General features: G+C 31.2%; 1 protein-coding gene across 5 annotated transcripts in view; it reads right to left on the bottom strand.

Annotated features, from left to right (window-relative positions):
• Positions 1-16338, bottom strand: part of LOC127787567 (rust resistance kinase Lr10-like) — an 87527-nt gene extending 71189 nt beyond the window's left edge. Inside the window, exons 1-9 of one of the 5 annotated variants that reach the window (XM_052315634.1) lie at positions 15472-16338; positions 14560-14583; positions 13848-13901; positions 10696-10722; positions 8390-8416; positions 8107-8139; positions 7926-7952; positions 7366-7401; positions 1945-3028 (exon numbers count right to left, since the gene is read on the bottom strand). In XM_052315634.1, coding sequence (XP_052171594.1) covers positions 1974-3028; positions 7366-7401; positions 7926-7952; positions 8107-8139; positions 8390-8416; positions 10696-10722; positions 13848-13901; positions 14560-14583; positions 15472-15754 — 1566 coding nt within the window. In that variant the 5' untranslated portion in view covers positions 15755-16338 and the 3' untranslated portion in view covers positions 1945-1973. Of the gene's footprint in view, positions 1-1694; positions 3029-7365; positions 7402-7925; positions 7953-8106; positions 8140-8389; positions 8417-10695; positions 10723-13847; positions 13902-14559; positions 14584-15471 lie in introns of those variants that run through there. The other 4 variants (XM_052315630.1, XM_052315640.1, XM_052315642.1 and 1 more) reach the window with 4 other exon arrangements.
• Between the last annotated feature and the right edge of the window lie 281 nt (positions 16339-16619).

The following is a 16619-nucleotide window of genomic DNA, read 5'->3' as shown; positions in this document are numbered from 1 at the left end:
GTTCACTAGAAGTTTCATCTTCTAATGAGTTATGCCCTTAGAACATTCCACGTTCTAGTTTAGACTTGCAGCTTAGGCAAGGAGCAGGTTGAGATGAGACGGCACGTGATGGCGTGGTCGATGGATTCAGTGAGCTGACTCAGATATGTTTTAGCTGATGTTTTATTGATGATTAGCCTTGTTAGAATATTTTGGAATCTCCATGTATTTATGTATTTTAATATTGAGGATATGATATTAACTATGGTACGGATTCTTATGTTATAAATAAAGTGATTTGATTATGTACCATATCCGGTTTCGATTATCGCTTCCGCATTTTTAATGATTTGCTAGGGATTTTGTTTGAAACTCGGTACTTAAGGTTTAAGTTATGTACCGAGAAACAAAGAAAAAAATAATTTATGCATATTTGGGTCCCAACATAGTGATACGCTCGATAAGAGAAAAGTGGGGTGTTACACCCTATATATATATTTTTCAAATATACTAGCCATTAAAAAAAGGGTTAATATGAAGTTTGAAATTCAAAAATGTTTAGTCTTTCTCAAACAATAAGAAAATATGTCTTACCTTTAATTTAAAATAAATTTACTTTTTGCATGAGAAATCAATATTTGAAAATTTAATTATAAGCTTTTGAGATATAAATGATTAAAATAAAAAAATATGTCTAAAAATAATCCCTTTTAATTTAAAATAAATTTACTTTTTACATGAGTGAGAGAAAATATGTCTAAAATATTTCTTTTTAATTCAAAATAAATTTACTTTTTGCATGAGAAAGAGAATACATTTATATCATAAAAATATTTTTGTTAATTATCAAAACTTAATTAATATGAGCAAGTTGGCTGAACAAGACTTATAATACAACTCTTAATTTTTGAGTATTTGATGTAAACATTTTTATCAAGTAGATCTCTAAATTTTCTCAAATTAGTTCTGAAACATCTATACTATTAACGACAATAAATATATTGATCGAATATTCTTAATCTTTAGATTTCTACCTTAAATATTTCCTAAAGTTTTGAAACTTTGATTGGAAGTCTAATTATCATTATTTTTTTTTTTGTCAAATTGGTCTTTGAACTTTTTCAAAATAACCAAGATACTTCAATCAAAAGAAACAACCTTAATTAAACTAAATTAAATGAAAATAACGAATAATTTTAACATAATTTAATTAGTTTGATTAACATCCTTTTTTGTGAAAGGATGTATTGGAAATTTTGAAAAAAATTTAAGAATCATTTGGTAAAAAAATAAAGTTCAATGGCTATTCAAGCTAAAATGCCAAAATCTAGAGAGTGTGTACTGAGTTAATTTAATACTATTAGTAACAGACTGACAGAGAGGTGTTGTAAGTTTTTTAAAGAAATTTAAAGAGCTATTCAATAAAATACAAAAAAAAAATTTACCTTTCAAAATTTGTTTACGAAACTAATTGACACGAAGAAACAATAATTAGAATGTGTAATTGTGCTCTTTGGTTTGGAAACTAATCTAGTTTGCAATAGAGAATCCTTGAAATTAGTTGTGTTTTTTTGCAAAGAAGAAGAAACAAATAAATTGCTTAATCTGTTTAGATTATTCATTGAAGACAAGTCCATATATTCTACCATGTGTGAAATTAATTGTGTGGATATCATCAAGTAACTTTTTTATGAGTACGCTTCCGACAATAAGGATTTGGGTGGTAGAAAAATATAGTTTTATTATGATTAATTTATTTGGTACATGAATGGCACTATAATTTGCTCTAATTTTAGTAAAAAAAAAATTATAACTTACAAATGTTTATACTTGGAAGATGGCGTGCTCCAATAAACCAAGTCTCTAAGCTCACCCATGCCTTGGAAGATGGCGGGCATTGGCATACATGAATTCAAATGTTTATAGTGATGAACATCAACTATTTATTCAATAACAAGTGCTTACCCTTTAAGTGTTGTGTTGATTCCGTGATATTAATTTGACATTTCTTGTGGGCAAAGAGAGGGCTTGGGAGGCATAGGTATGAGTTCAGCACTCCCTTCAAGCATCTCTACAACCTTACTCATCGACGGACGATCAATGGGCTTCATTTGAATGCACCACAAAGCCACCAACATCATCTTGTTCACTAACACCTTTTCCTCTTCGCTGGCATCCCCCATTTCTATCCCTTTCCCTTTGTTGAACTGGACATAAACCCATGAAGGGAAGTAAATTTGGCTTGTGTGATCTGCATAGGCATTTAGGTTCCTTCTTCTACCTGCCATTTCCATCAACAATATCCCAAAACTATAAACATCGGCTTTGTGTGAAACTCCTCCAATGTTGTTGTACAACAACTCTGGAGCCATGTAGCCAAATGTCCCTCTAGCTGCAGTCAAAGAGACAATGCTATAATCAGTTGGGTACAATTTTGCCAACCCAAAATCTGAAATTTTAGGAACGAAATTCTCGTCAAGAAGAATGTTGTGAGGTTTGATATCAAAATGCAAGATCTTCATGTCACAACCATCATGCAAGTATTCAATCCCGCGAGCCACGCCAAGTGAAATATCAAACATTTGCTTGTAAGTCAAGGAGAAAGCTCCTTCCTCAGAAAATATGTACTTTTCAAGTGAACCATTAGGCATGAAATCATATATAAGAGCGCGTTTAGATCTCCCAGCATGAAATCCAACAAGACGAACCACGTTGAGATGATAAATCCTACCAATGGTGGCAACTTCATTGATGAATTCTCGAGCAATAGCTGTGGACATCTTCAACACTTTTACAGCCACAATTCTACCACTTTTAAGCTTTCCTTTATACACAAGGCCAAAGCCTCCTTCGCCCACCTTGTGGTTGAAGCTGCTAGTCATTTTACTAATCTTAGAGTAAGAGTAGCTAATGGGCATGAGATTGTCTTGACTTAGAAGGAAATTTTCAATGTCGTTGTTCATCCATACATGCCTTCTCCTGAATTTGTACACCAAAAATGCTAAATAGAGTGATAGCCCAATTAAAGCTCTTGCAACTAGGAAATATCCTGTTAACAAATTTCAAAATTAAAAACCAAATTAACGAGAAAAATTTCATATTATTTGGTTGTATTTGTAAGAAATAATGAATGCTTTAAAGTTCCTCTGAATTTTTAATAGATTTAATGAAAAATTGTTTACATTTCAAGAGGAAAACAAAGATGCTTTAATTGCAAGAGATAAAACACCTTATTAATTTGTTTATGTCTAAAAAGCATGATAGGAACATGGTGTGCGAAACATAAATGGAGATGACAATGTGTCTTTTAATGGGTTTTAATTATTTATTTAAAATTAATGTAAATATACAAATTAAAATATGTAAATGATTAAATATGTGATTCATTATTTTTCTTATACTTCATATTATGAAGAGGTAAATTGCATTCGCAATTTTTGTGTTTTCAAAAATAGCACCAATGATTTTTTAGGTTAATTACTATGCAACAAATACCAACGTGCCATTTATTAACAGGGATCAATTTTATAAAAATCTCCCAAATATGCTTTTATTTCTTTACTTTCTTCTAAAATCATAGGGAAATAAAAAAAATGCACAATATTGATAATCATCCATCATTGACGAGATTTATTGACCACCTACGAGAGAGAATTTAGGTTGAATTGGTTGAATTGAGATTGATGGTGTAGCATTCCAAAAATTTAGAGACAAGTAAAAATAATTAATTTGGGTGTTTGAGGATATTTTAGAATATTTGAAGATTTTTGAGAAAATACTTATTTATGATATTTTGAAGAAATAGGAAATTAAGGTGATTAATTAAATTAATTGAAAGTATTTATGAAAATAATAAAATAAAATATAGTAATAATAATAATAATAATAGTAATAATAAGAAAGTAAATTAAATTAAATTAATTACTTAATATATATATATTTATATGTATGTATGCCTGGCGTGGCCTTGTCTTGGCCATGTCTTTTTATGGCTTTAATGCCATTGAGTTGTGTGCAAATGGAATAAGCTTGGGTAGCAAGTTGGGAGGAAATCAGTGAGTGAGCAGGGAGCATCTGGAAGAAGAAAATGGCGCGTTGAGGCTGGAAAGGGCAAGGAAAATTGGGAGAAGTTGAAAATTAAGTCAAGTTTAATTGTGATTTAATTACTCTGGTAAGTAGATAAATATGTATTATTAATTTGTATGATTAGAATTTAATTATAAGTTTAATTTTATTAAGTTTGGGTGATTAAGTTTGGTGTGTAAGTATATAAATACACTGGCGCTGTGTGCGTGAGAGTGTATAATATTTTGTCTGTGAGCATGGGTGTAAGTATATGTATATATGTGGAGGGTGAGTTTTGGTGACCATTTAATCGTGGAAAGTGAGCAGTAATTGAGTTGGGCTTGATGTGGTGATAAGCAAAGGAATATTATATATGTAGATAAATATGTTATGGTTGAGTTAGCAGTGAATTGTGGGTGGTTGTGAATATAGGAGAATGGTTTTAATAATATATATAAGTGGAGTATATGTTTGTTGATAATACATAATTGGAATTTATGATTTCATTAATTATCAGGAAACGCTACTTCGCAGTGGAAGGACAAGAAAGGCAAGAAATAACTGCATAAAGACAAGCTCCTAACCTTCTCCTCTCGTTATTTATTTCCTGCGAAAGTCTTCGAGGTTTCTTATACTCTAAACCCTCCCTCACCATGACTCGGTTCTACGCATAAATAATAATAATCCGCGTAGTAACCATTTTATGACTTTTATTTTATTTATGAGTTTATTGTTAATGGGATAAGCTAAGTAAGGATGTTATGACGTCTTTTTTTTCGACCGTCACGGAGCTTCGTATCGCTCCGTTTTCCTTGGGAATGATGCCGAACCCACGAGGGCTAGGTTCTTAGAAAAGTTGTTTATGGTTTAATGGGGTTTTATTAATAATTTATTATGTATGTTGAGATGGCTTTATGTGAATTAAAAGGAATGAGAATGGTATTGTGATGATATGTGGATATGTACATAAAGGGTTATGAGTTATGGAGAAATGTTATGTAAAGTTAAACTGGAAAGATATAAAGTTAATAGGGTCGGTAAGTGTGTTTAAGGGTATGGGTACAAAGTCACTGACTGTCGACCGTGGGTCGTGGCAGTTGATGGTTGGATGTATGGGCGCCAGTCATCGGCTGTTACGATAAACGCTAGACGGCCAGAAGAGCTGGTACTCCAGATTCTCGCCTTGGTTTGTGCATTTCATGATGTGTGTGCCACAAGGGGCTGGGTTGCATTCACGTGGGAACATCCTTTGTGTGTGATGGGATGTGTGAGCATTTACATGACCCGGTTGGTCTAAGAGCCAATTTGGGTACCCTAGGTGAGCATATGCATTTAGAGGCATCTCGCATGTGTGAATTCTTATGTGGGCGTTAGCATGGCCTGATGCTTGGTTTATGGGGGCCTTGTCATCACATTTATGCTACAAAAGCCGTTGCATTTCTTATTTGTTGCATGGTGAGAATGTGCATTTTAGGTGATAAGTATGGGTGGTAGGCGTGGTCACGGTAAGACCTTGGGGTGAGACCCACGGCGGCGTGGTCCACGATAAGATCTTGGGGTGAGACCCACGGCAACATAAAGACCTTGGGATGAGACCCATGGCAACAGTAAGACCTTGGGGTGAGACCCACGGCAACAGATTATGATGTGGGCGACAAAAATGAGCATGTAAGGGAAATAGAATGGTAACCTATAAAAGGCTGTCAACATGTATGTATGCGGGACTCGGGTGCCAATGTGTGACTTATGTGGGCCCCTGGTTCCTTATGTGCAGTTAACTTTATGTTATGCATGTAGAAATAAGGTACATATGGATCATGGCATGGTGTGGTTGCATTGACATGAGTTGCATGGGGTGTCATGGGAAGAGTCATATCCTAAACCTGTAACCTTTCTTTCTAGAGCTTGCTGAGTCTCGCGACTCATGTTGTTTTACATCATTCCAAGTACGTTCCGCGGGTTTGGGTCTAGGCCGTCGAGTCATGGTAGCAAGTGCAGAACTCTCCCAAAACTAGATCCTGGGTGTCATCGTGTTTTTGATAAGGTTAATGTTTATGTTTTCGGAGTTTGTTGTATGTTATGTAAGCTTAGGTGGGCTAAAGTGACGAAAGGTTGGTAAAGACGATATGAGATGTATAATTAAAGAAAAATTATGATTTCTAAAAGGGTTGTGAGTGCGGTGTAGTTGTGTTATTGTTCGATATTATTTAAATAATGACCCTCTCATGGATCCTCTATGCTAGCGGGGGCTCTGGGAGGCGGGCCGTTACATATGGGTTCAAAAAGACAGGCCTATATCGATCTGGGATTAGGTTTGGACAAGAGAAAGATGTAATAATTTATATATAAGGGTAAAATAGTCAATTTACTTAATATGTTAACCTCGAGACGTATGTGTTAATTTCAAAAATACAAAAATAGATTATATACTTAGTCAAATCTCAAGGATGATATGAGAATTTTACTCATTATAATATGATATAGATATAAACTATATATAAAATGACAATTCTCATAAAGAAATGCAACTAACTTGCTAAGGAAGGCTATCCATTCAACTCCTACCTAATATGTTTAAATTTATATTTTTAATATCTTTGTAATTTACTTCCATTATTTTTTCTTTTCTGTTCGAAGTTCTATTTAATTTAAGCAATTGACACATATATCCTAATTCGTATCTATTTAACGTGCTTTGAGTTTTATTTATTGCAATTCCAAGAGGCTGGATTTATAGAGCTCTATTTTCAATTTGGTTCTTTATTCTTAATGTTGTTGGGTGATGGTTGGCACTGAGATATATAAAAAGTGAATGGCTTCATTTTTTACTCCTGGTGTTAGGTTTTTTTTTTTTTTGTCTTTGTTTAAGGCTTAAGGTGTCAGTATTTTGTTTTTTTGTCTTTGTTTAAGGTTTAAGGTATTATGGTGTTGGTATTTTGTTTCACTTTGGTGTCCTTTGACTTTTGATTATTTTCATCATATTTAGCTTTAATTAATTTTAGAACGGTAGACTCTAAATTTAATGTATCTTAATTAGTCGATACCATTTAAAATAAAACTGTTACATTTCTATCAAATCAATATAAATGCATATTCTAATCAATAATAGATATGACATTATCCTTTTAAGTCGCCATTAGTTTTACAAATATTGAAAAATAAGGATACCTGCATATAATAGTGGTTCGCAAACATTTTGTATAATTTAAAATTTTACCATCCAAGTACAGTATCAATGCAATAGAAATCTGTTTTTTTAAATATTAGTATGATTGCTAATAATTATAGAATAGAGAGACAAGAGTGATATATTCTTCATACCTATTGATATTGAGAGTAAGATACATCCGATAATACCTGTAACATGATAAATGAATTATCAATCATACAACTAAGGTCATTAATTATTCAATCTCATGATTAATATATTGCAAGGTTAGATACCTAGCAAAAACTGTTACAAGTATATAATAAAAAAATACATTTTTATATTTTGAAACAACGATAATGAATTTTTTTAAAGAATGAGTTTTTCCATGCATTGTTAGATGAATTGTCATCCAATTGTAATTCAATACTTCAAAAAATTAAGAGACTTTATTTTTTTTTCATGTAGAGTTTTAAGTTCAATTTTAACGTGACTCTATTTTCTTTTATTATTTATCACGATACTTTATAATTAATATAAAATTTAAAATTTATACATAAAATTAATAATTTTTAAGATTTGGTGAAAAATTAATATAATATGATCACCTTCTAAGAATATTTAATAATTGATCTTATTATTTTTTTTGTTTTTTGTTGACTTTAAAATTCATAATAGATATGCAAATGGAAACCTGATATTTACTGACTGAGAAAAAAAATAAAATACTTACTGAAGCCAATGATTCTGGGATAGAGTCCTACAATTTAAAACAAAAAACATAAATTAACAAACTAAATATATTACTCTTCCCCACATTTGCTTTTACAAATGAATTATTTATAAAAGATGATAAAAAAAATGTTATCGTATCATTTGAATATTTTATATATTGAATGAAAACAAATACTCACTTCCCCCGTTGGCTGGCATTGGGAGATTGATATCTACAATTTAAAATAAACAAATAAGAAAGTGAATGAAAGGCATTATGTATTATTTATATCACAATGCCATAATGAAATGAAAGAGTATTTCAAATATTTCCAATAAATACTACAAATAGAATTAAAACTTATGAAGATAATAATGGGTTTGATTATATACGACCATGTCAACAGCATGCAAAGTTTACTCTTTTTCATCCTTTTATTAATAGTAGCATTTCATAAATAAGTGAACGAAAATAATACTTACAGATTCCGAAACCGAGGAAATTAGCATCTGCAATTGAAAATTGAAAGATGAGTTAGGACAACGAAGACACTATTTGGCGCCACTTCATGTTCACAAGCTCTCTTCCAAAACTCAGAGAGGCACGTGGCGCATGAATAACCCAACAATTTTAGATATTTATTTTTTTAAAATATTAACTGTGCACATGAACTGTTATTTTCGCATGCTATAATGTTTTCATAAGATTGAATGATTTCCTTTATCTAGGGTGAGTATTTGATCGATTAGATTTCTAAATTTGATTAAAATTTAAAATTTGAACAAATCAAACATGATTTATTAATTGGATTAAATCGTTCGAAGTTTTGTGTCTATCAAACAAATTAAACTGCTTGAAGAAAACTTTGGTTTGATCGATTGATTAATTAAAAAAATTAAAATTTAAAAAGAATGTGTATTTTTATTTTTAAACTTAATCGAGTTAAAAAAAAATTGAGATGTTTAGTCAATAATAATTCAAACATCAACAATTTTCAGTAAAAAAAGAAAGAAATACCAAACCGAGTTATATTACAATATCCACTACAAAATTCAGAAAATTTCAAACTAAGTTATATTATTTCGGTTGATTTAATTAGTTCAATTATTTTATTAAAGCTAACCAAACTAACCAAAATTTTCAAAGAAAATAATCGAACCGAACCATAATAAAAAACTAATTGAACCGAAATGAACAAACTTTGGTTCAATTATTTCGATTAATCAAAAATTTCGCTCACCCATACCTTTATAGCTACATGCATGCCCAAGTAAGACCCATTCTGATTTCTGGTATGAAAATGTTATACACACAGACAACTCTCATAAATTGACTAGTACATACAAAATTCATGATAATTATATTTAAATTAACAATAATTCATAATGGAGAGTAGATTTATTTTTAATTTTGAATGAAATTATTATAAATATTATGTATGTGTTGTGTGAATTTGTGAGAGTTATTTGTTTGTGTAGCATTTCTGCTAATGTACAAGTATTACATCACATCATTTGTTTTTGCTGGACTCACATTTTATATGTTTGTATATTAAGATTAATTGACAAAAATACATATTTTAATTTCTGCACATTTTTTTTTTCATTTGGACATTTCATTTTTTTACGTTTCAATTAAACGCTTGAACTTACAATTTCGAATTAATTGCATTTTTAAAAATTTTGTTGTTTTAATTATACCCCTGAATTCATTGATCTCAACAAATTTGTTGAGATATGTGATTGACTCAAAAATACATAGTTCAAGAGTGTAATTAAAATAACAAAAAATTTAAGGGTATAATTGACTCAAAATTATATAGTTCAGAGATGTAATTGAAATAATGAAAAAATTTAAATATTTAAATAAAAAAACATAAAAGTATAAAAGCCAAAATATATATTTAACAAAGATTAATTAGCTAAAATAGCAGGAAGTCTTTGAATTTTGGTGCACTTTGTATTATGTTGTCAGAGTGATTATAATCTTTATAATATGGGTAATTGTGCGACCCTCTAATTAAGAAACTCTATATCATGTAATAGTCATGGTATCACCTATAGTTAAAATGCTCTATATTATAAGAATGATTATGTTAAATACCACACATAATCACGATACTATTTATCAAGTTAAGTTGCCTGGTTAGATTTCATTAGATTAGTCGTTAGTACACATGGGTGTAGTTTTCAATTGGTGCTTCCAAGACTTCCAAGGAGGCGTCCTTGAACCATCAATGATGGTCCAGTCACTTGTCGGGTTATGGGCAACGGCAGCTAAGTTTCAAAAATAATGCTCGCTTTGGAGACACGGGGACACATCTTGACATGCTTCTAAACTTTCAAAACACTACCTCAAATCTGATTCTTAATTCTCTTCCAAAATTTTAAATCCTAATCTCTACATATATGTATATATATATATATATATATCTATGTGGTTGTATTTGGAATGACTATGGTGTTGACTATCTAAGAGCAAACAAAATAAAAAGAGATGGGCACGATTATCTAATTAGGTGACACAAGATATAATATTGAAGATGAAAAATATAATTTTTTGTTATCTAATATCACAAATTTGATAAAAAGAGTATTTTCAAGTCTAAACAAGGGACAAAAACTATTTTAATTAAAAATAAATTATATGAAACGTTTGGACAAAAAAAATGAAGCTCTTGCCTTTTATAAAATTATATAAAGTATCTGTAAATTGTCCATATCACACTAGGCCTAAATCAATTTATCCATAATTTTTTAAGTATATGGGATCGAAAACAAATACTCACCAACAACGAAGCCTGTAGAATAATAGCCTGCAATTTAATAAAATCAATATACGAGTGAGAAAACAAAGACATTATATTTTTCTTATAATAAGTTATTATTTATATATTTAAAAATTGTACTGAAAAACTGTACAATAAGTTTCTATTACCAAACTGTAACAATAACATCAAAAGTTCGTTTCTGCAACTTAACTAATTTAGAAGACAATCGTGATGTTGTTGCATTATTTTAATATTTTGTTTAATTTGTTTTTTATAAATAAAAAATTACAAAAAATTATCGTGTTACTAAGTGTAAGAAAGTTTGAATTTATAATCTTATATTTATCATGAGATCTGAGTTATAACATTAAAAAATTAACTTGTATATTAAATAAAAACAAATACTTATCATTGAAGCCAAGTTCATCAGCAATCGAGATTGATATGCCATGATATGTATGATTGGCAGATTATTATTAAATGTAATTGGTAAATTTATAGCAAATACTTATTCGCATATAAAAAACCGACGACTGCAAGTTAAAACAAAATAAATAAGTAAATAAGGGGGCGAAACTAATTAGTGCACATATAATATACTTTAATGCTATTTATTTATAAACTAATTTTTTATATTTAATTTTGATATTCATGAAATTATAAGTAATATTTTAAAAAATTATAAGAAGTGGTGTTAATTCTTTGAAAATAATTTATGAATGTTAAAATTAAAATAAGAAATTAATTCAAACAAAAATACCACATAATTTTATGGTTGTGTTACCATATCATCTGGCAAGAAAAGAGATAATAAATCAAATCAACATTTTTAAGAACTACTACAAACAGAATTACAAAATTTATAACAATAATAATCTTTTTCATCATATATGGCTTCTTTCCCTAATTATTACCCAAATATTTATAATAGTTTATAGACTATTATATGGCTCCGAAATTTGCCTTGATTCTTGTTCCTGGGCTTAGGGAGATTTGATATGATGCTTTTGGCAGTTTGTGTTTCATGGAGCTACTATATAGAATGTTCCTCTTGATTTTTGTACATTATTGTATGTAGTTTATTTTTTTATTTTGTCTAGAGAATTTTTTTTGTTAGTTTTCTCTATGGAGCATTTTTTTTTTTTCTTGGTGATGCTAGGGGTAGGGATGGCAATTATAACTGAAATTGTGGAGAACCGAACCAAAACCAAACCGGTCAACGCGGTTAAAAATCGTTTGACTGGGTAATGGTTTGGTTTGAGAAAAAACCGAACACTGTTTCAATGGGTATGGTTTGGTTATGGTTTTCACTAAAATCAAACTAAAACTCGAACCAAAATCGAACCGAATTGTGGGTAACCGAACCAAACCGAATCAAACCGAACCAAATATATTATATATATAATATAATATGTATATATAATATATATTATATACAAATACAACCCAACCCACTTGCTTTGCCTACAAACCTTTCTCCCATTCTCTTCTCCTTTTTTCTTCTTATTCCTTTCTCGATCTGGCTCTCGCTCTCTCTCTCACCCTCGCTGCCTCTCGCTATTTGCCTCATTTCTCTTGCTCATGCGCTCGCCTCTCCCTCGCTTTCTGCATATCTCTTGCTCTTGCTCTCCCTTACTGGATCTCTCTTGCTCTCGTTGGGGCTCGGCTCGGCCCCTCTTGCTCTCGCTCGCCCTCGACCTCTCTCACTCTCGCTGCCTCCTTTCTCTTGCTTGTCCGCACGCGCTTGCCCTCGTTCTCTGCCTCATCTCTCTTTCTCGTATGCTAGCGTTCGCCCTCGTTCTTTGCCTCTCTATTTCTCTCGCTTGCCATCGCTGGCATTCTCTTGCTCTCGGCCCATCTTGCCCTCGCTCACCATCGTTTTCTACCTTTCTCTTGCTTTTGTTTGCCCTCGCTAGCCCTTTGTCTTTCTTGCTCTCGCTTGCCCTCGTTTGCCTTCCGGCCTCTCACTCTCGCTCGCCCTCTACCTTTCAATTCTCGCCCTCACTCGCCCTCTACCTCTCGGTTCTTGCCTTCTCTCACCCTCTGCCTCTCAGCTCTCGCCTTCTCTCCCACGCTAGCTCGAGGGCTCAGCCAATCAGCCTCGCCCGCCCTTGCTTGTTGCCTCTATTTTAGGTATTTTTACTTGGTATGGTTTATCTTTTTTAGTTCTTTAATTCTCTCGATTGATAGCTAAATTTAGGTAGTTTTTCTATTTTTTGGCCATATTTTTTTTACTTATTTATGCTTGATTTTAGGTAGTTTTTCTTTTATACTCGTTTTTACTTCTTAACAATTGTAGGTTTGGAGATGTGATTTTATATCCAAGAAGTTTTGTAACTTTATGCAAGATTAAGGTAATTTTATTAGAATTTATCTTTGTTTGTTGTGAAATTATCAAACAATTTTATGAATGCTATTTGTCTTTGTTTGTTGGTATGGTTTAAACTAAAAAAATCATGGTTAAACCGAAATCGAATCGAAATCTAATGGTTTGGTTATGGTTTTAAATTTTTAAAACCAAATGGGTAATGGTTTGGTTTTGGTTTTAGGAGTTTAAGTTTGGTTTGGTTATGGTTTTGACAAAAATCGAAACCAAACCGAACCATTGCCAACCCTAGCTAGGGGTATACCCTAACCGATAATTGTACGTAGTCCTCTTGCGATCATTTAATGAAAATTTTATTTTAAAAAATCAACTAAAATTTAAAAAATACATATTTCAAAGATATTTGATCTCAGATAGGCAACACATATATATGGTGATTAGGAGCACCATGCAAGTTTTTCCACTAAATGGCAACATATGCAAGTTTTTTCTTGTTTTTCTACTTTCAACTTTTTTTAGTGCTTTTTTAACGTATGCAAGTTTACCCCTTAATTTGTGGTTTCTTTTTAGTCAAATAAGTTCTTGTAATTTATTTAAATTGTTGAAATATCCATTGTGTTATAGACCCTACCGATTAAGAACTAATTAAACCACATTTATCCTTAATCTCAAACTAATTAAAAAATAAAAAACTAAAAATCATTAAAAAATTAAAAAACAAAAGCTTGGTTGGTACCGATTTGGTTCTAGCACCAAAGGAGATGGGCTCCAACCAACCATCACTAGAACTCATTATTGACTTCCAACAATGATTATTGGAACTTAATAAAAACAAAGCACTCACCGTAGTTGTGGAGGTGCCAATTGAAGTTGAAGAGGTCCCCATTGAAGGAGAATTCTGTCACCAGAAACAAGAAGATAATAAGTTATAGCATGTTATTTGAGACAAGCAAAGCAAAGATTCGTAGTTTTTATTGGCAACTCTCTCTAATGAAAGGCATTTTGCTAATCTTTTTTTAACGATGTAAAGGTGCGGATGGTGAAAGTGTGGCGGGAAGCATAAAAAAAAAAAAAATAAATAATGTGTACACACTTTTTTATTTTTAAAATTTGATTTTTTAAATCTTTATATAAAACAAAGTAATTAAACATTAATAAAACTAAAAAAGAAAAGCTCTATCTGACCCTTTCCAAACTAATGACTTTGTTCTTATCAGATCTAACGTTATTTTGTTGTCAAAGTGAATCAAATATAAGATGAGTATCATAAAATAAAATTCTGATTTTAAATTTCATCAGTTTACAATCAAATGTAAGGTGTATTATATTTTTATAGTAATGGTTGCACTACTTTATTATTTTTGTCACAAAAAGGAATATTTTTTATTGTGATAAATACCACATTACAATACCTATTATATGTATATTGAGAAAGATATCATCATCTAACTATAAAAATGAGGTTTAAAAATATTATTTTTGACTTATTTAATGTACTTTTAAGTTTTTTTTATATTTTTTTCCAACTTATATATGCAATGGAAAATAACACTCACCAATATACTTTCCCTCATTGAGGCCTGCAATTCATAACAAAATAAAAATAAATAAATAAGTCAAGTTATGTTTTAGGTATATAGAAGAGATGTTTAAAGAAATGCGTACAAAACATAGACTTGTAAAAAAAACAATATCTACTTGCTCCCTTTCAGAGTTGAACCTGTCCTATATATATGTTGAAATAGATAAAAGAATCAAGTTAGAAAAAAACGTTGTTCAATGGTTTACATTGTATAAAATGGCTATTATAATTAATATTTATACATAACAATATAAATAGATTTAGAAATCTATTAATGTAATAATATATATTTTATTAATATTTATCAGCATAACAAACAATTATAATTTTTTAATAGATAATATATCCAGACAAGAATTTATTTTTAAGACGAAAGTTAATAATTATAAAATATTACTATCACTATCACTTTTTTTATATAAAAACTTTAGTTAAATATTATTTTCCTTTAGTGCCATAAATGACTTAAGAGTCCATGATCCCATCCGTACATTTGTATATATAGCAAATTAACATGCATTTTTATATAGTATAAATAATCTATTAATAATATATATTAGAAACGAACAATAATAATATGATTTCAGAAATATATTTCTGTCGACGTCTTGACAAGTATTTTGTCAGGACACCTAGAAAAATTATTTAAATGCATATCTGTTTTGTGTATTTTATATGTTTATTTATATATATGTAATGAGGGATATTTAAATAATTTCACTACATGCCCGACAAAAAATATACGCCTGAAAACAATATCCCCATTTGATTTATTGATGTTTTAATGAAAATTATAAAATATCGTTTTTCTCAAAAGTAATCTGGCAATAATATACTAAGGAAATTTCAAGCGATAAAATATGATCAGAAAATAAGTCTTACGCACAATGGAAGTAGGACCTCTCTGCGAGGCACAGCTCGTACTTGTAATATCTAAGCTCAAATCCATTGGCCATGGCGCTGTGAATAATGTCCAAGAGGGAAACGTTCCGGTCATTGAGGAACGGCTCAGCCGCAACGGGAACCACCCCCTCCACCGTGCAAAACTCCGCTAAATCGGACATTTCCACGTAACCTACGAGCATATACCAATGATTTCGTCTTAAAGAAGAGTAATTGTTGAAACCATTAGAATTAGACCCAACAGCAAGATCTATGTAGTAATTCATCGTCTTTTGTTCTGCATATTTTATCGGCCTCTCACAGTTCACCAACAGCACTACAGTCGGAAGATAGTCGACAGTAGTAGAAGGATTGAAGACATATGTAGAAGATCTATATATCTGGAAGCAGGTTAGCCAGACTCAATGAAGGAAGAAGAAGAGAGGAGCAATTGCGCTGGTCGATGCGCACATCCACTACCCGAATGGTGGCAAACGTGTAGTTGATGTCTAGGACGTAGTACTTCTCGACTGACAAGTACAATATCGTGCGATTGTTTTCGCAGGCCAATTCAAATTGTTTTAGGCCGCAGCTTTTAGGGTTGTCTTTGAGGCGGAAAGGGTGGCTAATATTGGGAAGGCTTCCGCAGGAAGAATAGAAGTTTGGGTGACATTTGGATGATGATGAAGATGAGGACTTAGCATCGCTATATGCATAACCAGACCAATATAGGAGGAGAAGGAAAAGAAAGGTTGGATGCTCTGCTGCAATGACAAGGCTTCCAGCGGACATTTTCAGAGAGAGAGAGAGAGAGAGAGAAGAGTAAGAGCTCCTAAAAAAATCATTCATTTGGAAGTTAGAATGGTTTTAGGTTTTTATCATATTAATATAAGTATATAAATAATAGAAATTAAATATTTGAATAGTATTATTGTTATACATGTTTTGTAGACTCACCTCATATCTGTTCAAAATTAATGGACAAAATGATGTGCCCATTTCTCATGGCGGGTCCATTTATTTTGACTTGACATGTAATGATTGATTTTGTCTCACTATTGCATTATTGAGTGGTAGATTCAATCTTGACTGCTATATAAGTAGTACACGGAATCAGAAAAAATGAATAGAAAAGTCAAAAGCAGCCCCCAG

The sequence above is a fragment of the Diospyros lotus genome, chromosome 1 (genome assembly GCF_014633365.1).
Source record: "Diospyros lotus cultivar Yz01 chromosome 1, ASM1463336v1, whole genome shotgun sequence".
Classification (NCBI taxonomy): Eukaryota; Viridiplantae; Streptophyta; class Magnoliopsida; order Ericales; family Ebenaceae; genus Diospyros; species Diospyros lotus.
The sequence above is the reverse complement of the archived record's forward strand: the minus strand, read 5'-3'. Positions and strand labels throughout refer to the sequence as shown.